At 42.8% G+C, this 24542-nt stretch overlaps 1 protein-coding gene across 1 annotated transcript in view; it reads right to left on the bottom strand.

Moving 5' to 3' along the window:
• The window catches only part of NDUFA10 (NADH:ubiquinone oxidoreductase subunit A10), a 41200-nt gene extending 18628 nt beyond the window's left edge, over positions 1–22572 (bottom strand). The window contains exons 1-8 of the mRNA XM_082057227.1: positions 22448–22572; positions 21020–21188; positions 20198–20413; positions 19289–19375; positions 16074–16195; positions 13469–13548; positions 9741–9795; positions 4211–4296 (exon numbers count right to left, since the gene is read on the bottom strand). Of these exons, the coding sequence (XP_081913353.1) occupies positions 4211–4296; positions 9741–9795; positions 13469–13548; positions 16074–16195; positions 19289–19375; positions 20198–20413; positions 21020–21188; positions 22448–22528 (896 nt within the window). The 5' untranslated portion in view covers positions 22529–22572. The remainder of the gene's footprint in view (positions 1–4210; positions 4297–9740; positions 9796–13468; positions 13549–16073; positions 16196–19288; positions 19376–20197; positions 20414–21019; positions 21189–22447) is intronic.
• Positions 22573–24542: the final 1970 nt, after the last annotated feature.

Here is a 24542-nt window from a genome sequence, read left to right as displayed (position 1 = left end):
AATATAAAAAAAAAAGTCACTGCAAAGAGGAAACTACAAAGAACTGTTTTGGTTGAATCGAGAGGTGTTAAAGGAAAGTAGTTTTTAATAGTGCCAGGAGTTTTACAATGAATGGTTTGAGATATTTTGGAGTCTCTATGACAAAGAGCTTCAGAAACAAGCCCAGTACAGCTATTGCACTTCTAATCCCACTATTTGAAATCAGACAAGGCAGGCATTCAAACACAGACACTTCTTCCCTTTGCGAAGGACACTCTGTGGAACAGAGCTGAAGGGTCATTCTCCTTCATTCACTCTCAGGCTTCCTTCTTGCAACTTTTAATTTAACCAGAGCAAAATGTAAAGAAAGGAAACAGGAGCCAAGCTCTGGGGTCAGCAATAGCTCCAAGAAGCTAAACAAATGTTAAGAGAACTCAGAAATTACTAGTTACTGCACGTACGAGATCCTTCAGTAACAACCTCAAAAGGTTTGTTTGGTGTCCTGCCAAGTACAATGCAGGAGGATTTACTACACGGGGTTTGTGGCACACTAATAGTTATTAACGAACAAAATTGAACAGATGAGAGTGGCAAACTATTTCATGGCTAGATTGCTTCCAAATGGACACAGACTCCCTTTCCATCAAGATAAAACAAATGCCAATACCCATCTTTTTATAAATGAAATTACTGGCGGCTGAAAAAAAGCCAAAGATTTGTCCACACAAAGTATGTTCTGCCCGAGCAAATTCTGAAGGAGCTGTGAGGATATAACAGATTTGGCTGCAGATTCATCTGATAAAACAAGACGAATGCAATAAACTTCCCCCAACAGCTGGGAAAGCAACACAGGCAACATTACACAAGCTACAGATGATTTTGCAATACATGTAGAGACACACACAACTTCACTGGGAAGGGGACAGATAAAAACACGCTTGAGACGGTGCAGTGGCAACAAAGGGACTCCCCGAGATGTTTCAAAAAGCCAGCAGAATGGTTTCTGTTGGATTCAGCACTTGGAGAGGAAGGAAAGACCTGAAGAGCATCCTCTGGGAGATCCCTCCAGCTTGCATACACAAATATATACATTAACCTTTTACCAAGATATGCTTCAGCCCCACAACCACACTACTATTAAGGCAAGGGAAAGAGTACTCAAGGGCAAGACAGGGAGATAAAAGGTATCATTATGCAGCTGATTATATATGGGTGCGGCTCACTGCTTTGATTAACTTCTTTGCACTAACAGAGTGCGTTACAGAGGCCCTGCTGGGGTTTCTGTGCATTAGACCCTATATACATGCAATTAAAAAGTTACCCACGCCCCTGCCCATCGATTCCCTTTCCTCAGACATGCTGCTATGAGATGAAGGTGGAAGAGGTAGAACTGCCAACAGCCAGGGCAGGACTACAACCACAACACCCTGCCTTCTGCTGCAGTTCCCAGTCAGAGCGTGCTGCACCTCCCACAGCATCAGAATCTGCAAAATGCTGGCAGGTCAGCAAAGGAAGCAATTGCAAATGGAAAAAAGCAGATAAATACCTGCTACAGCCTTCCAGAAACACCCAGGAGAGGGCAGCATGCGCCAGCATACAGAACCTGGAACACACTAAAAGACTAGATGCTAAAATTTATGTGGACATGCAACACCTGCGAATCTGCAGGAGGCCGGGTACCACAAGCTCTTTTCTCCTTGGGCACTGGAAAAAGTGAGGAAAGCATCAGCTTTAACGTTCATGAACCAGCACCTGAGTTTGGTGTTTGATGCTCCAGGATGCAATTGCAACGCTGGAGAGATGCAGCAGAAAATGCAGCTGACGCCCTGCAACCTTTTGTTCGGTTCTTACGCCTTTGTCCTCTCTCCAGCACTGGGCCTGACATGTTTTCGTGAGTGAAGCTTGCGCAAGCTGCAACAGACTCACATCCATCCTGCACTCCTCTAGCTAATATGAGAAAAGATTATGTTCAAACTTAACACATTTTTTTATACAAAGTTTTAAAGGTGTTCTTCCCAGGCTACCCAGCATTTTGCCCACAAACTCCTCATTCAGCTGAGCAAGGAACAAGCACAAAACTGGCGCAGGATCTGCTGTTACACATTTGATCAACATCCTAATACCCCAGCACCCAATGAAGATTCAAAGCAAACACTGAGCACATTAATCAGATGTCCAAATACATTGCTGTCTCAGCAATGCTATTCCAAACACAAGGCGAAACAGCAAAACCCAAACCATAACAACACTTAAATTAGCAGTTTGTTGCACTGCAAGAACTTAAAACAGACACACACTGCCTATAGAAGAAATAATTTTGTAGTATCTACAATGGTAAGAGTGTTGTACAGGAGACCCTCTCAAGCTCCCTCACGGTTCAATGAAAAATTGAGTCCTTAACAATGCAATTCATTCCCTTCTACAGCTGCAAAGTAGAATTTTCATACAACCTCTTAATACACTGCTCTTCAATTTTATGCTTTCCCTTAACTCCTTAACTCTGCAATTAATAATCCTTTCTCAATACCTGTACCAGCGTGATGCTATAGGAAAACAAGCAACTTAACTGTATTTTCTCTTTTAAATTAAATCTGCTTTTGCTAGTTTTGCAGAGTCTAAGACACCAAATGCTATCCTTTAATAACTACACAAATACACCTCTTCTTATTTAAAGGACACCTGAATTACGACTGATTTCTCTTATACACCATACAACACTGCTTTTCTGAGATCTTCACCCCTTGATAGAAAGGCCATAGAAAAGGAACAATACCTCTAATTTTAGGAAGCATTTGAAATAATAGTACAAAAAAAACAAAAGCTAAAGAATATCAGAAGCCTGCAAAAAAGCTTAACTTACTACTCCAATGCCTGTCACAATAATGACTGCAAATCAGAGGCAGATATTCCATTTTAAAAATCCCTCTGTTTCTAATAAGCTGAGATAACAAAATATGAAAGTACAATTCTTAAATTTTCTTTTAGTAGTAACTATCCTGCAGTTGCAATTCCAGCAAAATGGGAAGCCTGCCCCACTTCAGTGCAAGGTTGTCTCTATTAATAGTCTTACAAGTGTAGATAGATATTTTTATATAAGGCTATCCAGAGAACATTTTGTTCATCAGCATGACTTCAGAGTGGGACTCCTGATGCCTCACCTGTACCATATGGATCAGAGTGTAGGTCTGATCTCACTTCTTCACACATGTCAATAATTGGGTTCAACATGTTTTGGAGGGCTCTCTTTTTCAGCATTGCTCTGGGGACTTGTGCAGCCCAACCAGTAGCACTCCACAGCTGAACTGTAGGACAGATAATCATGGAGTGCTTGCAAAGAATTATTTAATCAAATTTTATTCTATTTCAGCAAGGCATTTTCCACTATCTGAGTTTGATCTCTTCACATCCAACTAGACAGACAAAGATCTTTAACCAAAAAAAAAGAAGACAAAAAAATCCCCACCATTCAACTGCTACACTTTACAGTCCCTTGTTGTTATGGAAAATGAACAACAGAACTTCAATACTTTATTCTGTGAATGAGGATTAAAGCTTCTATTTAGGATTATTCACTGGGAGTCAGGGGAAAAGAAGAGGAAAAAAAATATTGAGCCGTCATCCAAGTTTGCTTTGTTCCTTTTCCCCCCCTTTACTCTGCTCAGCCGCCTTCTTGATGACTGGAAAGATACTTAAAAGCAGACAGCGAAAAAAATTAGTCTAGTTTTAGAAAAAAAAACACTATAAACACAGCTAATTTCAATAGCACCACATATAAATCTTACTACAAGGTTGCTCTGTCAACAGGCTTTGTGGAAGGACTTCATGCTCGCAGGGCAGCAGCAAAACCACCATGCCAGCAGCATAAATGCTCTGTTTCAAAATGAAATGCTTTTCTGTGATCACCCAGAAACAGAAGTGCTCACAAAAATATGTTCCCTACGGGCCACAGCACTTTGGAAATGCCTGGGGAGTTCTTGTGCCTCATTAATGGAATAGGATCCATTTGTCTGGAGTCTCTCGTTAATCAATTAGCAGCAGCAGGGTAACGTCACACCATATTACCGTGCCAAGCACCAGTACTACAAAAGCCTGCTATCACTGCTGATTTCTGACCAAAAAAAGAGTCAGAGGGCAAATATATAAACATTCCTTTAAAAACTCAAGGTTTTAACCATTTTCCCTGAGATTTGATGCTAAATAATGTTTAGCTACTAGAAGACATCATACTTACTAAAGTCTCAAATGATGGAAAGAAACATCATCCTGCTCCAGCCACGGCCCCTTGTCAAACTTCAGGTACTCAATGTCTTCAATTACCTGGGATCAGAAGGAAAAAAAAAAAAAAAAAATCACTGTAAGAGGTGGTCTACTCAGAACATCCAAAAATCAATGAACACACCCCCAAAAATCAATGAAATAATCAAAATAAAACAAGTCAACAAGCAAAAAGGCTTCATTGCTAAAGCTGTATTAGCAATGCAAACGTGTAGAGCTGACCTATCATCTCCCAGTCGTATTTCTGGAGGTCGTGGCCCTGCCGTCAGCACTGGGCAGACACAAGGGGGGCAGGTCCAGCTTTCAGCCTCGGTGAGCAGAGGATGGCAGGGAATAAATTCGCTGAGAGGTGCCTTATTTCTAAGTTTTCACCTGATCCAAGACACTCTTCCTCAACCTGCCATTAGGATTCAAAGGAAGCAAAGAAAGTACAACCCCAGCTCTTAGGTAGAATGAGGAAGAAATGGAAGTAAGTCTAAATTTAACTTCCTTTTGTTATAAACAAAAGCCATCACGCTACGTAGGAAGTCTGGTTTGGTTTTGTTTTTTCAAAAAAACCTCAAACACAGTTCAAGTAGCAGTACCGATGGAAGTCCAAAGGCTCACAATTTCATCAGTCATCAGGATCTACCCAGGCACGCACGGAAGGGAAAACTCACAGCTCAGCACCCAGAACCATCCACACAGGTTAACGCCAGCTCAGCAAATCATTCCTTCAGCATCCCCAAACTTATCAATCCCATATTTGAGCTTCATTTACAGCCTGGCTCCAACAGATCTTTGCTGGTCCACTGGGTAATTGTTTAACGTGAGCCTGAGGTTATCGCACACGACTGACTAGGTATGAAGGAAACCTGAACTAGGGTCAGGAGGATGCACTTCAGGTGCATGACGAGGTGGAGAGATGACTGAGAATCTTGGGAAGGAGTGGATTGTTAACAGCTCCAAACATCACTTTTCAGAGGCCTTTTCCAGAAGGAAAGGATAAAAAGCTATGAGGTCAGGACCAAAAATGTAATGACACACTGTCAATCCATTGACAACAAGTAAGCAGATGCCAGTAATAAAGTGATAGAAGAATAAATGAAAAATGCTTCTATTTGTTACTGTACATTAAATCCACTATAATTATTCCCTGTAATCACAGCAAACACTAAATCCCATCTATTACCACTTAAAAGGCAATAACAAAGTGCTATTACAAAGTAGCTTTGACTATAAAGGCCCACTCTATTACCAGTATTATGTTTCTATGGTAAGAAATAATAGCTTGAAGGTATGACTGCATTTTAATTTTCCATGAGGGATTTGTATTTCTTAAAGACTAATTTTGCTCATAAAGACCAAAAAAAATGGTTGACACGACAATACCAAGGCATATGTAAAACTTTAAGCAAGTTATGTGCTCTTTAACCATTTTTGATGTCTTACAAAGAGGCAAAGTTGGCAAGCCAAATACTGTAGCTGAGAGCACAGAAAACCTTCTTTTCATATAAAGAAAAAAAGCTGATGACAAATCTACCTGTTGATGGAAAAGTGTTTCCATCTTCAAAAAACGCTACAGAAAACCCAACCAGACATTCACAAGAGTTTTCAAATTTGTACTTAGAAACTTCTTCCTACCAAACTGCTCTAACAGAACTCTCCAAGATAAGCATTCAATGGTGGAAAGAGGAAGAGAGGTGCATGGTAAGTCAGTTCAAATATCCATTATTTATTTTAATGATTTAATTTAAAAGCTGAACTTCAACCATACTTCCCATCAGCTATGCAAAAGCAATTCTCTACTCCACAGCAAAGCTTTGGAAAACTCACCTCTATGCTTGACAACAGGACTAATAATAGATTTGCCAACAATAGAAATCAGAATATGTTGCAGAGAAAAAGAAATCTGTATCCAAATTAGTTTTGCACACTCTTTTTATCATATCAGAAGATATCTTGCTCAGCAGCTCATTAACAGTGGTATCAGCCTCTGAATAGGCTAGAAGAATAGCTTCTTAATCTATAAGGAATTCCTTGGCACCCCCTGGGAATTAGAAGCAAATGACTGACTGAAACCTGATTGCAGCACAACTTCTAATAATGATCTTTTTAAAACACATTTCAGAAGAAAAGTCCTTCTAAGTTTTGTCTGCTCTGAGCAACTCAAAAGCCATTAAACTATAAGATCATGAAAAAATAAGCTCCCAAATCACAGCAAATAATCTAGATGGAAGCTCACTAACAGATAAATATTGCTATATATCAACAGGATACACCTGTGTAAACAAACACCCTACCAGCCAAAGCCAAATCCCTCCTGCCAAGCCTTATTTCCAAATTTCAGCTCTTTCATTCCAATAGTAAACTGAGTCTGAACAGAAGGGAACAAAATAAAACAAAACCAACTTTATTCTTTGAAGGGGAAAGAGTACCAATCTCTATAGATACCATCTAACAATGACAATGATACCATCTTGTGCTTTGACATCCAAATAATAACCCTTCCTCTAATTGAGATTTGTCCAAGCAAATTCAGAACTCCAGTAGTGCATTCTGGAGACTCCATGTACAGCAATGACCCAAGACTGCTGAGCTTGGTAGACTCTCTAACTCAAGCAATAAGAGCTTTAGTCTGAGATTAAACCATGACTTAAATGATTAACATAAACTGTCTAGCAATGGGTTTTACTACAAAAACATGTAGGGAGGAAACAAACTGCTTTATTCTGACCACTTCAAGACATACACAGAAGGAAGGGGAGAAAACAAGCAAATATCTCCCCATCTTCTCATATTATTTCTTCTGCCAAACATCTGTGGCTACATTCTTGAAACACAATGGCTCTCACATCTTATCCTTTCTTTTGTGTTATCCAGAAAAAAAACCTAACTATAATTACTCAATATTCTCCTACCCACCCTGACCTCTGTTTTCTTCTTCATTTCATCTTCTTATTTTTGTCCCTTAAAAAAAAAAGATTAAAATCTAAAAATGTGACAGAGAACATGCTATTCTTGGGATGCTTCTTGCCACAGAGGATGCTTCTCACTGCAAAGCTGAATATTCCCTGTGGCTGCAGGTGTGTGGCCTGTGACAAGGAATGCTGAGTGCTCTGTGCCTCACCTACCACAGGAGCATGGACACCCCTACCCTGAGAGCACTAAAGCAATACTTTATTCTTTATGCACATGGGAACAATGAGGCTGCACTCTCAATTTTTCACAGGGGTACCCACAAGACCAAAACCTCAAAGATTCAAGAGCTATTTGGAAACAGTAATTTCAGGACTAACGTAAAATGTGAAGGTTTACACTCTTCAGTATTTATTTTCCCCTTCCTCGAAATGATACAGAATGATTCACGTATATTGTCAGCTGGTAAAGGTCACAGGCCTAGAAACACACAACAATGCAGTTAATGGGGGTTAAATTTTTAGGGCCAGGAAAGTCCTTATCAATATTTTCTGCTTCACAAAGCTTTTGCATGGGAACACCAGGATATTAAGTGCTGGCTACTGTCACGTGCAATGCCAATTAAAATTCACACTTCATTTCTCCAAAGTCAGGCTTAAGAGAGGAGAGTTTACTTCAGACTTCAGCTGAAACAGATTCATCATCAACTCCAACAGCAGGAACCAAGTTCAAAGATACAGGAGGTTATCCAGCCTCTTGATCCCAGTATTGCTCTCAGCAACGACTAGTTTGGAAAAAAAACTACCCCGGTTTTATTGCCAACCATGATGTTACATGGTGTGGAATATCCCTTTGGTCAGTCCTAGTCAGGGGTCCCAGCTGTGTCCCTTGCACATCACCACCCTAATTGCAAGGGGCAGAATGAGAAACAAACAGGCTTGATGCTGTGTGAGCACTGCTCAGCAACAGCTAAAGCACCGGTGCATTATCAACAGTGTTTTGGTCAGATGAAAAGAAAATTACAGAAAATTAATCAGACTTCAGGCAAATTGAGTCCATCAGTGTGTGAGCACAGCAGCAATAAACTGCCTCACGTGACGCTTACGTGTTCAAACATGCTTTTTTTTTTTTTAAAGCTTGTTATACTTTTCCAAACTTCTCCCCTTCACCGAACTAGCAAGTTTTCCATCTCAGAGCAGTCACCCTGCCACTTCTCTCTTCCCAGCTGATTTAGGAATTAATTGCATACTGCTGTGCAAAGATCTAGACCTATTTCCTGAACCAAAAAGCAACATAACCAGCCTCATATTTCTTCTCTCCTCCAACAGAGGAAAGGAGAGCATTAAGTGCACTCTGGGAGGATTATCAGAGCTTTCAAACAAGGAACACAGAGGACAGAAATATTAAAATCAGCAAGACATATCCAAAAAGATATTTGTAGTGCAGCTGAGATCCTTTTTGTTACTACAGAATTCAAGTAAGCATTGAGGGATTCACTGTGTAACTTTCATCCCTAGAACTGAAACGGGCCCACTACAGAACTGTCCGGAATTACAAAAACCTTGTTGCTCTTTCCCAACAGCGGACAGAAGCTACAGAGAGAAGTTAACCATGGGGAAGCAGAAGGTTTCTCTTACCATCCTAGTAACCCTACATGAGCAAAAATGTTTGCCAAAATAAGGCAAATTATTATACCGTCTCCAAAAAGATAACACAGTCGAGCAGGAGGATGCAGTGATCTTAATCCTGTCATATAACACATGGCTCATTTCTAGCAATAAGAAGGTAATTTATCTGACTTGGTTCTGGGCTAATGTGTCTGGCAAAACCCTTTGGAGAAAAAACTGCAGTTTGGATACCATGTGCTAGCTCATACAGGGCTACAAAGCTTATAACAGCTCTGGTTATCCAGCTCTTTGCTATAACAAAATAATGACTACCTCTTAGAAAACAACAGCCATTTTATCACATAGAAACCTGTGCACCAAACTGGATCACAGAAAGCTGCGCAACGACAAAAGACAGAGACAGACCTTACACTGGTACACAAAGTCTGAGCTGAATGCTGGAGCTGACCTACCTTTTGGTTAATGTTGTTAGCTCCCAAAATGAGCCTTGCCAATCCCACCAGGCACTTCAAACACAGATCCTGACCAAACAGCCAACCACCACTCAGCCCAGCAGGGACTCTGGAAATGTTGTTTCCACCCCCCTCACGGGATTTGCTTTAGAAAACAAACCAAGTCTGGAAACACCCAGCATATGTTACATGAGACAAACTATACTAAAAGAATCATGAGTGATAATCATGTGGTCTGCAGGCGGCTTTGCTTGCTCAGCCAGCCAGGTCTCTTGGCAAAAGGGCTGGGGGGTGAGATTTCCACTCTCCTGACAAAATGACACCCATTACAATATTCTACTACAGACCCATTCAGATCTTTGCCATAGCAACAAACACTAAATGCATTAACTAGTTAACAAAGTTTGTTATCTAGGACAATGCATTCTCTTTACATTCAGTGTTGGAAGTTAAAAAAAAAAAAATATATATATATATATATATATACACACACAGAGCAAACTCTTACCCTCTCCACATCCTCTGCCTCGTTTGCTGTGTACTGCAGAAGTTCACTGGTTTCACTGCAAAGAAGAAGAAAAAAAATATTAGTTTCCCTGACACAACTGCTCTCCCCATCCTTTCGCCCCTACTCCAAAACAAAGCAGAAATGAAGCTAAAAGGCACAAACACAGAACCAGAATCATCACAATTTTTCAAAATGCTCTCAGAGTTCTTGCAATAGAATTCCTATTACACCTGTAAGTTGCTTCTTCCCTGCTGGGAAATTGTTTGTAAAGGGTAAATGGCCTGTGGTACCTACATAGTTTGTACAAAAAAAAAAGAAAAACAAAAACAAAAAAACAAAACAAAACAACAACACAATCCCACCTAAGATTTTTCTTCCATTTGACTAATGTGAATACTTGCCCAAATTACCACTGCCCAATCTAATTTGAAGTCAAGTGAAATTTTCAACCAGTCTAACCCAAAACTTCAGTAGACCATCCTTTTTACAAGTACATTAATACCTGTGGGTAATTTTTAATAGAAGAACACATTCATTCAGCTAACTGAACCAATACAACACAGGCAGCAGGATCCATAATTATAAAAACATTTAAAATAGGTAACAGCAGGGCCACAACAGGAGTTCCTATATGAACGTGTTTCATTACTACACATGCACAGCCACACTCTGCAACAGTTGTTCTCAAACCTGGTCCAGCTGTCCTGGAAGATCTTTCCTTTAGCTAACAAAAACCTAAGAGAAAATACACAGTATAACAAACACACAGCAATGCTGAAGAGCATTGGGAAGGATTTGCAAACATTTTGTTTAGCACAACCAGTTCCAAGTTCAAGCAGGATTAAGGTTGGCAAGCTAAGTTGCCTTAAGAGGTCACATTAGCAAAATAGTTAAGACTGCTGCGGTTATAAGGTATTTCCTGCTCTGCCTTAACACTGGTCAGTCGAAACAGGTTTGGAAAAAGAATCCAGGAATAAAAGGCATTTTATTCCTCCAAACCCTCAAGCTCTTACAGGCAGCCATTCAACTGCTGCTCCTAGTAGGGGAACTACTTAAAGAGTTTGTTCTCAACTGGAGAACAAAGCTGAAAGCCTCAGAATGACTCTTCAGTCGCAGAAATAAAATAAATGGTCTCCTTTCAAAGGGAGCTGCTGTGACAGTGTAGCACCATACTCAAATCTTCAATATCAGCTGTTGGTAATTAAAAGAAGAGATCAGTCTTCACCGGGGTCTTATACCGGCAATTGCTTAACAATGAAGATCAAATCACCTGATACTCTGCAGATTATTAGGGCTTTCATTAAGAGAAAACAGCTGCTCAGTGGAAGCAGTATCAGATTTGAAAGAGAACATTAGCAATCTTAGGGCTTTGGTCCAGAAAACAAAACAAACAAAAAACCCCACACACAACCAAAAACCCAAAAGCTGTCTGTTCAAAATCACAAAGTAGTACCTGCCATGAACTTGTCAGACTATAAAGCGAGCACCAGTTTTAAGACAGCCAAATATCCACTAGAAAACACACCACTTCAAGCAGCAAATTGCTCCAATTAAATGGAACAAGATAACAGGAATTTTGCTAAGTAAGAAACTAGACTATTTTCCTGCTGCATTTCAAGAAAAGTAATAGAACAAGAAGGCATAAGTTTGAACACAGACAGTACACGGGAGTTTGTTCAGCAGTCTATAACAACTCTTTTTATCCTGTCTGAACCAGATTTTGGTGATCCTCAAGAGTTAGGGAATCAAATGCTTCTCAGTCTGCCTGGAGACTGACAGCCAGGCATTAATTTAGTTCACTGCATCCCTCTGCAAACCAGCAAACAAGCAGTTAAAGACAACTGAAGCTTGTGTATATTTATCCAATACACAAGCCACCAGTGAGGTCCAGAGATGCACAAGGCTGAAGTTTCATACATTCGCAACCCCCCCACATCAAGGGGACAGAGATGTCCTTCTTCAGACCTGAGCACAAAGATTGATCTGACAAGCCCATCACTGATGAGGATGCCAAGCAGAGGGTGTTTGCTTAACAAGTGTACTGACCATGCACAGACAAAGGGGAAAGAGTTGAAATCACAGCAGGACTGGGTCTAGGATTTAGACTCACTAAACACCACAGTACATTTCTGGGACTCTATTTGATCCAAAAAACAAGCAGCATTTTTCTCCTCGCCAGTAAATTTAATACAGTTTTGCCCCCAGGGCAATGACAGTTCCAGGCCTTCCCAGCCTCCCTCTCCATCCTTTGCTCCTCTTTGCTTCCAAGAGCCACGTGCTGCCGCTAACCTGTGAGGGACACACTGGGAGGCAGCCGACCACACATCACACCAACAACTTCTGCCCTGTCTGAATGACAAACTCAATACAAAGTTATTCAGTCCAATTGCTGACAGCGCAATTACACTGATTTAACCTGGGAGATGAAGCAGGGAAGCAAGGGGAAGATCTGAATATCTACTTTGACTGAAATGTAACTCAATCAGCTTCATGCACACACTGAACTTGCACGACTACAGATATTTTTGATGTGAAGCAGGCCTGGGTCTGCAACCTTTAAGAGTTTCTCTTCCAGAAAGCTCCTTATTTGTTTATGAGGGACCAAGACAGGTTACATATGCATGCTTCTAGATTTTTAGGACAGTTTGACTTCTGATAGAGCTCTTTTGTAAGAATTGGGACAGCTAGCAAACTAGAGTAGTCTCATCTCCAGTTCACAGTGCGCACATTCTTGCTTCCCAGCTAGAGAAATGGGAGCCCGAAAAAGAGCAGGTAGTAGTGCAGTCTTCATTTACCAGCACAAACAAGTCCATCAGACCCTTTCCAAATGCAGAAGGCTACCAGGTGTATGCCTCATGAGGTGGAGGAACAGAACAAGAAAAGGGAACAGTCCCTTACCAGAAAGCCTTTCTCCTCTCCCTCCCTCCTACTATAAAGAAACTAGTCCAAGCTATGACAACTAAAAGGAGTTTTTAGGAGAGAAAAATTCAAAACTCTCCAAAAAGGCCTGAGAAAAGCTTATATTGCATCACGCTCTCCTCAGGTTATGCAAACACGCAGCTATAGCTATGGCGTTTTGGACTTCACTCAAGAAAGCACTCCAGCCACTGTTACAAGCTAAGAGAGAAGCAAGGATATTGACACCAACCACATACAGAATACTACCAGAAAGGGAGACAGAACTTGTTTCTGCAGAGCAAACAGAGCAGATTCCTGGCTTTGCTCCTGAAGTGCTCTTTTAACTATAAAAAAGTTTATGCTTTCGTTTATCTGACTCCATGACAGCAAAGTTGCAATGCCCCAAGACAGCAGGATGAGAAAAACATACTGCAGACCAGGTCTCATTAGCTTTGCAACATATTAGGTCAGTCAGTTAATGAAATCCAATCAATTTACTGTTGCACAACACTTCACCCACTCTGAATCTGTTAAGAGTCAAAAGCCACTGCTTTATAAAGCTCACACCTCAAAATATTTAATTTTTAGTCCTCCAATATTCTAACACTGGCATTAGGCTTCTCAAATGCCAGAGGTAACTACACACAAGTATACACAGTTGTTATACCAAGAATGCAACACCCCATTATTAGGAGACAATATTGTGCCACATAGCAAAAGGAGGCTTTTCACATAATATGATTCTATTTGCTTACATTGACAAAGATTTGAGTAAAAAAATTGCGTGAATCCTGAATGACTTAACAGACAAAACATTTTGTTTTGCTAACCTGATCTCTGGTAAGAAGGTTTTCTTGTAAGCATCCTCAATGTTCTGGAGATACGAAGCAGACACCTTTTTCTCATACGGCTAAAAACAAACAGAAAACAGTGTTATGAGTTTTCTTTCTTCTCCCACCAGTGCAGTTCTAGCCTGAGCAGAAGGCCCTTACTACACCATCTGCCAAGAGCTCATTCTTGTATTGGCAGTCAAATGTCCAAGTCAACACACACATTAATGAAAGTTTCAAGAAATAAGACATTCGGACTGTTCTGAATTTCTTACGTGGCATTAAATACCTACAATACCCTAAGCAACAAGTTAGTCTGCATTAATTGCTGCTCTGCCCTGTACTATGATGTCCATGGTTTTAATGATTAGCCATATGAGTAAGATTCTTCCTATATGCTAGTGAATCTAGGAAGAAAGGGTAGGCTGATCAGAAGAATATAAAAAGCAAAAACACACCAAACCAAAACAAAAAAAAAAAATTAAACAAAAAAACCCTTCCCATTTATTTCAGTTTGTTACAGGAATCACCTCATTATCCCCAACTTCAAATAAACTAAGAGAACATCAACAGCCTCAAAAATATTAGCTTTCCAATCTGAGCAATCCTAGCTCCCTGCACATTCAATAAGTTACATACAATCATCCAGAAAATAGGAGAAGATGGTCTGAGTCTTCCTTTTCAACAAGAGCAGCAAGCGTGCATCAGTTTCCACAGTTTCAGGTAAGTGCACGGGCAACCATCCACTCCAAACACCAACTCTAAACACCTTTCTTTAAAATTTCATAGCTATCATACTTGCTATTCAACAGTTCATCTTCCATACAGTTCACTTTAATGCCACACTTAGAAAATACCAGGAATTTCTCTAATCTACCACGTGTTCCTTCGGTTCAATCCTGAAATTAAAATGACATTTCCTGCTTGAAATGTTCATCCAAGATGCTCATTATGTTGGCAGGATCTGTGTCTCTGCTCATTGGACCCACTGGAGGGCTTGTCTTTTTCCAGCGCTCTGCAACAATAGTGTGCTGAATACCAGTAAAACACTGCATTTGTTGAGAAGGCAAAATTCCCAAAAATACCATCCCCAAACCAGAACCAGTGTTCAGTAGAGTCACTGCCCCAAGGAAGTTACAAGTTGCACCAGCAGTTTCTACCAGGACTCAAAAATGCCACTGACCTTTATGCTCACAAGGGCAAAGAACCCACAGGTTCCCACGATACATTAAGAAGCTTCTAATTTTGTCACTGAAATTCATAAAAAAACTATGGTTTCCCTACACAAAAGTATCTTGTTCATTAAAGCACAGAGGCACACAGAGTCGTGGTCTAAACTGCTGGAGGCCAGAAGGGGAAAATTATTCAACCAGCAGACTAAGCAATTTGGGCCACGCAGGTCACCAAGCAGCAAGGGCAGCCTTCCATTTGCAGCTTTGAAGTCACCTCCCTTCGGCAATCATCAGGCTCCCTCTTAAATGAGCAGGAAACTGCCGAACACAATGCTACTGGCTCACCCCAGCACGCTGACATACGCACATGTGCTTCAGGAGAGGTAGGCATCAGCAAGCATTGAGAGACCTGAGAAATTTCAGTAATAAATCAAAGTTTCCTTTGAGCCTCTCAGGCTTTCCACAGCTAAATGCTTCACTTGACGACAATTTCCCTTGGTCTTTGAACAAAGGACAAGGTAAACATCAATTCTCAAAATGCATCTGAGAACAGTTACAAGCATGTGTCCAAATATCATAGAATGGGGAAGAAAAAACCCAAACCAAAAGCTTTACTCAGATTAATCATTATATACAAGTACCCAACAGCATTTCTGATCCAAGACTATTTCAATAACCCAGTAATCCAATATGCTGATATAAAGAGAGGTAATTTGAAGACAATAGTACAGAACTAAGTTAATTTTTGTTTCGTTTTAACAGTAGTCTCCATCCAATGCCATGACTTAGAAAGAGACATCTTGGAGAGAAACTGTGCCAGCATTAAAGGGGTTCTGTCCCAGTCAGAAAGTACCCTGGATTTTTTATGTCATAGAATACTTAAAATTAGTTTTAAGTTTAAAACTGGCGGTTTCACTGTGTTAACACAAGCATCGAGTTGTTTTCTTAAGTTCAGAAAGTTAACTGAACCTGTTGATCACCAGTCACTCACATTAACAACAACACGGGTCTGAAACAGCAGTAAGCTGGAGAAGGGGACAACCAGCAGGGGCTTGTGGCGCTCAGGAAGCAGAGATAATCTTAAATGGCACTGCAAGAATCATGTTACCTGGACACGACTCCTGAAACAGCAGATACAAAGGCTAGTTTTTAAGAGCAGATGATTTTTACAAAGCCCCTTATTACAGAAATGACAGCATACTGATGCAGTCAAAAAAGTTGATTTTTTTCATTGTTTTTGCTTGGTTGGGTTTTTTTTTAGAGCAAGCATACCAGAATACCCACACAGTCATCACCAACATGCAGTTCTTACACTTAAGAGGCTGAGAAGCTTTTGAAAAGCAGAATTCCGCAGCAAACCCCACAGGACTCACACATAAGGGCACAAATACAGACTGTAACAGGCAGTAATAGTGGCAAAAGATAAAAGTTACCTCGCCTTTCTCTTGAATCCTCTTCTGCACCTCTGGGACAGGTACATCTATATAAATGACCAAGTGAGGTGGCAGGAACTCACAAATGCTGATCTCTTTGATCTCGTTATAGTGATCAACACCTGTATAAAAACCAAAATGAATCAGGGTGGAGCTCAAGGCAGCCCAGCTGAACACACATACACATTGCAAATGAGGACAGGTGCACCAGGTTACAGTTTTAATGCTGTTCCTATCAGGTAATCAATGTACAATCATTTCTTGAGTGGTTTTTTACTGCACTCTATTTGCAAATAAATCACATCCCCCCACCTGTGTATTTGTAGTCCCCACTTCTTGACTGATACAGCAAGTTTAGGGTAGGCATTTCCTCAAATAGGATTCAGGAAGATTTTAGAATAGAAGTCTTTTCAGAAACAAAGTAAGATGCAAACTAAGTAACTACATGCACTGAGATATAAGAATCTGAGATATAACAACCAGACTCCACTTTGGAAGACAGGACTGGAGAACCTCACCGTCCTGTAAAGAAAAATGTGTGCAAGAGGAGTTGGTTGGGTCTGTGCAACTGTGTTCTTCTACCACTTCAATAACCTAAAGCATGTTTGGGGTAGCAGTTGGTGATTAGGAAGCCACACAGGTTCAGGGGAAACATTTATTCAAATTTAAGCGGCATGAATAGCACAGGCTCTATTAAACCCAGCTCAAGTGCAAGCTTTCCTCAACAAGGCTGCTGAGCTTAGCTTGAAACATAGTGCCAAGCTTTCAAATTCAGCCCTGAAAAATTTGAGGCTCACTGTGCTTGGCACCAAAGTAAGCAGCAGTGTTTGTTAAAGGATTTCAGTACAATTTGTTACTTGTTGCTGGAATTTTATATTAAATATATGTTGTGGGCTGCTGGGCTTGTTTGCCTCACCAACACAGAGCACTAAGATACAGTTCATTATAACCAGCCCTCAAATTCATTCAGCAGAAGTTGCAACTTACGGCAGGTCGTAAAAACCAAACATACACCTCCTAAATTTAAGTCAAATCAAACAAGACAGCAGAAATAGGAGGCAGACAGGGAAACAATTACCTTTACCTCAAGAGTAGCCAAAATGCCAGATTTGCTGAGAACAGGCAAAAAGAAGAATTCCAATAGCAATTTATTTAGGAGTCAGTTGCAGGCTGGGATTTACAGCTATTTTCTCCAGATATCCAAGCTCTTGTGTAGCTGTAAGTTTGCATGTTTTGGCTGCGGCTGGTCTCCTGTCACCTAACTGCTCCATTCCTGCCAAGGGATGGAGACTCCACACGTCTGCTCATGAGCATCAGCATAGTAACACTGCGCTGTTTAGGAGCTCAGTACCCATAACCCCATGCCACAGAATCACTCAGGTGGGAAGAAACAACCACAGGTCATCTGGTTCAACCACACTGCTTAGAGCAGGCAGCTCAGGACTGTGTCCCACAGTGTTCTAAGTATCTCCAGGTGAGAGATCCCACAGCCTCCCCAGGCAATCTGCTCCAGGGTTTTACTGTCCTCACAGCAGAAAATGTTTGGGTTGGTGTTGACTGTTTTGGTTTTGTTTGTTTTGGGGTTCTTGTGTTTGTTTTGTGGGTTTTTTTTTTCCTTCTTCCTCCTCAAAAATGAAACTTCTTTTATTTCAGTTGTTGCCCTTTTGCCTCTTGTCCTCTCACTAGGTGCCACTAAGAGAGGTTCCAACCAATACTATTCTCCATCAAGTATTTATACACATAAATACCACCACATATTTGTACACATCCTCCTGAGCCTCCTCTTCTCCAAGCCAAAAAAAATCCCAGCTCTATCAGCTTCTCATACATTGTATGCTGTAGTTTCTTAGTGACTTCATGGCACTTTGCTAGACTCACTCCGGTAAGTTCTTATCTTTCCTTAACTGGTAGCCCAGAACTGGGCACAATACTCCAAATTCAGTAGTCACCTCCCTTGACCTGCTGACAACACTCTTCATGCAGCACCCAGGATGCTGGTGGCATCCTTTGCCAGAAGGGCACATTGCTGGCTCACATTCAGCTTGGTGTCCATCAGGACCTCCCAGGTCCCCCTGCACAAAACCCTCTACACAGTTGTCTCCTGGTGTATCCCTGCCATTATTCCTTCCCAGGTACGGGACTTTGCAGTCCCTTTTGTTGAACTTCATGAGGTTACCATCCAACCATTTCTCCATCCTGCCCAGATTCCTCTCAATAGCACCAAAAACATGATGTGTCAACCATTCCCCTTCCAATTTTGCATCACCTGCAAATCTGCTGAGGCTGCACTCTGTCCTGTCATCCATGTTTTAAACCAAGTTTAAACCTGGTTTGGCCCCAGTATCCTCCGCTGGGATACACCACTAGTTATTGGCCTCTAGCTGGACTTTGCACCATGGATCATGACGCTTTGAGCCCAGCAGTTCTGCCACTTTTTAATCTCCTACCCACACATCTGACCCATACTTCATCAGTTTGTCCATGAGGAGGTTATCAGACAGCATTGAAAGCCTTGCTTAAGTTAAGCTAAACAATAACCATTGTTCTCTGCTCATCCACTGAGCAAGCCTTCCATGAGGAGCTGACTATCAGGTGTTTAGGTATGATTTCCTTTTCATAAAACTATGACAACTCTTCTCCATCACCTTCACATCTTCCCTATATTTGGAAACGGCTCCCAGGAGGATTTGCTCCATCAGCTTCCTGCAGATCAAGCTGAGGCTGACTGGCCTGTAGCTTCTTGGACCTTCCTCCTTGCCCTTCTTGTCAGCAAGGGCAACATCTGCATTCTTTGATATTCAAAGGAGGGGTGGCCATTTAAAGACAAGTAGGCCAGACTCTGCTGACCCATTATTTACATCCCGCCTAATGGTCCAAGATCAGGGGCTGCCTGAAGGCTCCATTAGCATGCTCACCCACACTTCCAGGGGCCTACAGGAGTCTCTGGCTGACAGGACACAAGCAACACACAGAATACGTGTTCTTTAACATGCAAGCAGAACCAAAGCCTTGAATTAAAACTCCAAGTCTCATGGCTTGAGGTTGGTCCTTGATGCATGGAATAGTAAGGTGGAAAGCACCTTATGAACAATTCTGAATATTTAAAGGAGTCCATCTTCCCAGCAGGCTTTTTTGTTTCTTTTTAAAAACTAACCTTCCACACTTCGGGTTGAGATTATGACAAAATAACACCCTTTGGCATGCAAGTAACTTACATCGCTTGTGAATATAGCCTTGTTTAAACATTGCATCCAGAAATACAAAGTCGCTGTAGGGAGAGCGTTCCATCACCACACCTTGTCCTGCAATTGAAAGAAGGTTCCAGTCAGCAAGGCTCCAAGAGGCTGCTGGCAGCAACATGTAAAATTAAAGACAGTGCTGCTCTTATGGTCAGTTTTCTGAACGCTCTTCTAGAAATTGTATTTAAAACAACAGAGCAAGTTTGCCTTACACAAACATACTAGATATGTATGCTGAACACACCTGTCTCACCCATATATTCTCCTACCATGCCTATCACTACAGTAGCTAAGCAACACTGTATTAAAAGAATACATTTACATTTGTGTCTGCTACTTTCTGGCATTCACATATTTTCATCTTTTTTGGAAAACATTTATTAATGTACAAGCAACAGGCAGATCAGTGTTGGCAGAGGAAATCTTTTATCACTAGAAAATACTCACATTGTGACAATACCACCACAAAACCAGTATTTCATTAAATCAAAAATACTGAACAAATGACACCATCAGGAAGGGTGGAGAGAGTTTCAAGAGGGCTGTACCATTCCCAGCTTAGTATGTTTCAAATGTCTTTTTGAAAATAATAATCAAGGATTGCCACATTAAAACTAATGAAATTGGTAACTGGTGCATATTTCCTTGACCAGAAATTATATACCATATATATATATATATTTTTTTCTCACAAAATATGCAGGCTATTTTTATAAATGGACTATCCACTTGTACGCACTGAGGGGGAAAATCTAAAAAGCTTAACAACATAACAACCTTTCATTCAAAAATGCAGATACTAGCAAAGCACTTCAGAACAGCTTACTTAAAACTTAGACTTGTAAGTTAATCTATACATGGAATTTATTCACTGTGGAATCTAACCTGTGGCCAGCAGATGCTCCAATGCATCAGCATACTGTAAAACACGGTTACCAAACAGCCAAGCTTGCAGTCGGTAAGAGTGTCCGTCAGAGCATTTTGGATCATTGTAGAATCTCTCTAGGTTACAGAAGCCATTAAATTTCTCAGGCAGCAACGTTCCATCTCCTGTGATTCTATCTAGGTAATGGATGTCTGCTTCTGGGAAATATTTCATTCCTGAAAAAAAAAAATACATAACAGAACACCAGTCATAACAGCAAGTTTTGTTTGATTACAGTGAACATCTATTCAGCTCATTTAACCATATAGCTCTACATTAAATAACATTTGAAAACAGCATATGAAATCCTTTGGTCAATGGCATCACAGAGGGTAGACAAACCCTAATTTGAAGTATTGCCACCTTTTACCTACACAGTAAGCTATGAGCTTTTGTTCTAAGCAGAATCTTTTTGTCACCAGCCCTCAAAACACCTTGACGTGCTGCGTACAGCCATGCAGAAAATCCTGCCCCTCAAGGTGCTCAGTGACTCTACCAGAGCTGGGGGCTCAGTGAGCAAACTGACTTCATTAGAAGTGAAATTTCATTCACAACAAATCATACTTACACAAGCATCCCACAAATCTGACAAGCATCCCATCACCATTTCAAACCTCACCAACAATTTAATCTCCCTGTATCCATAAGACCTGCACATTAGCTGCAGCATGGCTAACAATTTGCTGGTCAAGAATTGCTGGTTTGGTGAACTATCTTTATAAAATAATCACAATTGCACCGTCAAATTCTAGTAACTATTGCAGAAATAGGGAAAGATGTACCTAGTTTTTCTGCTATTTGTTTTGCAAGCTTGCCCTTCCCAGAAGATAAGTTTCCCTCCACTGTAAAGATTTTGCTGTATTCAGTGAATCTTTTTGTAGCTCTGTCTCCCAACATGTAAGCCAGCCAACCATATTGCAAATTCTGCTTGGAGCTGATATGAATTCTTGCCTGAAAGAAAATACAACAACAAAAGCGGCATATTTTAGTTTTCTTAGCCAAACTAGGCACGATCAACATTCAGCTTTTTCAGAACTTCTGCACATGCAGGGGGATATGCACTCACACATATAATAATCTTCATACAGTACAGTTAGCACTGTCAGTGCAGCTCAGCAACTGAATCAGCATTTAGGCTGAAAAGCCAGAAGCCATGAATTATTTTCAATGTATTAGAACAGGACTGCTCTGCCAGAACTCTGCTCTGAGCCCTCACGATGACTGAAATGTCCCAGACTTCCTAGAGGGCACAGACACATGATGTGCCCTGTCTTCCCAAGAAAGATATTACAGCAGGCTTTTGTTTGGTTGTTGTTGGATAGATATGAACATTAAACCCTCTCCCGGTCTCTCAGGAGAGTTACAGCTTCATTTCTGCACAAGACAGTTTGTGGACAAAGGTGGAAAGAAACACCCACCTCGCCTGTAAAGCTGAAGGCAACACCTTAGTGAGCCCTGCTCAGCAAAACCGTCCAGAGACCCTGGTAAAAACTGAACAGTCCTTATTTTGAGCAATGCAATGACCTCACTTACACACGAGGTTTTATTTTTATTTATTATTATTCTTCTTCCACCGCCAAATGTGACATTCCCATGCTGAAGATCAGTGCATCGTCACACTCTCGTCTCAGGTATTTACTCGCTCCTCTCCTTTAAACCTTGCCTCTCCGCAGCCCCTGCACTCGCCCACTGAATCACAGAATGTCAGGGACTGAAAGGGACCCCAAATGCTCATGGAGCAGGAACAGCCAGATGAGGTTACACAGGAAGGTGTCCAGGCGGGCTGGAATGTCTGCAGAGAAGGAGACTCCACAACCCCCCTGGGCAGCCTGGGCCAGGCTCTGCCACCCTCACTGAGAAGAAGTTTCTTCTCAGATTTAAGTGGAACCTCCTGTGTTCCAGGTTGAACCCATTAACCCTGGACGGTCCCTTGTAAGGAGCAGCCCAGCCCAGCCTCCCCACGCCCGTCCCAGCGCTCCCCCGGGACACGGCCCCTCCGAGCACCACAAGGCCGCTGTGAGCGAGGGGAGGCCGGCTCGGGGCCCAGCTGCGCTCCCAAGGAGCGGAGAGCGGGCGCCACCGGCACAGCCACCCCCGCGGGAGGCCGGAGCGGCCCGGGCACCCCAAGGTGAGCCCGCCCGGCCGCGCTGCGCAGCCAGGGCAACGGCAGCTGGGGAGCAGGGACCTCCCCCTTCCCCGGCCCCGCTCACCGCCGGCACGACAGCGCTTCCCAGGCGGCCCCGAGTGGCGGCGGCCGCGGCCGGGCCGAGCTTGGCCAGCGACAAGGACATCGCAGCGCCGAGGAAACGCCGCCGGCCCCGCCGCGACGGAAGAGGGCGGGCGCGGAGAGATGACGTCACCCGCCCCGCCCTCCTGGCGCACGCAGAATCACGGAATGTCAGGGAGTGGAAGGGACCCTGAGAGCTCATCCAGTGCAATCCCCCCGTGGAGCAGGAACACCCAGATGAGGTTACACAGGAAGGTGTCCAGGCGGGTTGGAATGTCTGCAGAGAAGGAGACTCCACAACCCCCCTGGGCAGCCTGGGCCAGGCTCTGCCACCCTCACTGAGAAGTTGTTTCTTCTCATATTTAAGTGGAACCTCTTGTGTTCCAGTTTGAACCCATTACCCCTTGTCCTACTGCTGGTTGTCACTAAGAAGAGCCTGGCTCCATCCTCATGACGCTCAGCCTTTACATATTGATAACCATTAATGAGGTCACCCCTCAGTCTCCTCTTCTCCAGCTCCAGAGCCCCCGCTCCCTCAGCCTTTCCTCACACGGGAGATGCTCCACTCCCTTCAGCATCTTTGTTGCCCTGCGCTGGACTCTCTCCAGCAGTTCCCTGTCCTGCTGGAACTGAGGGGCCACAACTGGACACAATATTCCAGGTGTGGTCTCACTAGGGCAGAGCAGAGGGGCAGGAGAACCTCTCTGACCTACTGACCACCCCCCTTCTAATCCACCCCAGGTACCATTGGCCTTCTTGGCCACAAGGGCCAAGTGCTGGCTCATGGTCATTCTGCTGTCCCCAGGACCCCCAGGTCCCTTTCCCCTATGCTGCTCTCCAACAGATCGTTCCCCAACTTATACTGGAACCTGGGGTTGTTCCTGCCCAGATGACAGACTCTACACTTGCCCTTGTTATATTTCATTCAATTTTTCCCTGCCCAACTCTCCAGCCTGTCCAGGTCTCTGGATGGCAGCACAGCCATTCTGGCATATCAGCCAGTCCTCCCACCTTGGTGTCAACAGCAAACTTGCTGATAGTACACTCTATTCCCTCATCCAAGCCACTGATGAACATGTAACCGCTCTGCTTTGGGAAACTTTTGGAGCAAATTTGCTTTGCATCTGAAAATATCCATCTGCCCAGCCAGCCTGACCTCCTGTGTTGGTCAGGGACCAGAAAAACTGCAGAGAAACCTCTGAATGAACCAGATACTCTGGCTTCCTAATGCTCAGCTCCTGACTGAACTTTGAGGACTTGGACATGCCTCGTTGAAACAATGGAGGGGAAGAAGGATCAAAGAGATGTCAGGGTGGAAAGGGGTGACTGTGCCCCATACCAAGTGTCTCCCATGCACCTAGGACCACGCTGCGCTTCCAGCCCTGTCCTGATCCCCATCCAGCAAAGGCTGTGGGGCTGTGTCCCATCAGCATGGGTCCAGCCTGTGGTGCGGTCCCCCTTGGCTTCCAGCTCATCACCTTGTTGCCTCCACCACAAGCCCTGGTCCTCAGGTGCTGCAGGGTCTTGCCTCTGTCTCCCCTGGATCTTGCCCCCCTTTGCTCCCCAAAACCCTGCCTGCCTGTGACCGCGAGATCCACAACTAACCCCAGCCCTGGGGATCCTCCCACCCTGTTCCCGCCCCAGCCTCTGCGGCATCTTCATGACTCCCCAGCTCTGTCTCAGCTCCAAGACCCGATGCCATTTCCCTGCCCTGGCTCTGTGCCACCCTGACATAGCCCCATGGTGACCCACAGCACTCGACCTGCAGTGCTGGCACTGGGACACCTTCCTCCCACAGCTTCCCTTGTCCACTTGGTGGAGACACTGGAGTGCAATTTCCAGGGCTGAGCCAGATCTCTGCCTGCCTTATTAAAAGTACGGCTAAATTGCTGGATCTCTACGCATGGTCTCAGAAGGCCATAAACAAAATGTATTAACACACTTCTCATCAAATTGACATCAGCTCTGCTGACTTGGGACATTTCTGATACCATTAGATGCTCCTGCTTTGCCCCTTGGCAAGAAGTGATCACATTTCATTTCAAGAATTTATGCCTGGAAATTGTGAATGGTTTAAA

This window comes from Streptopelia decaocto (genome assembly GCF_964273445.1).
Source record: "Streptopelia decaocto genome assembly, chromosome: 6".
NCBI lineage: Eukaryota > Metazoa > Chordata > Aves > Columbiformes > Columbidae > Streptopelia > Streptopelia decaocto.
The sequence above is the reverse complement of the archived record's forward strand: the minus strand, read 5'-3'. Positions and strand labels throughout refer to the sequence as shown.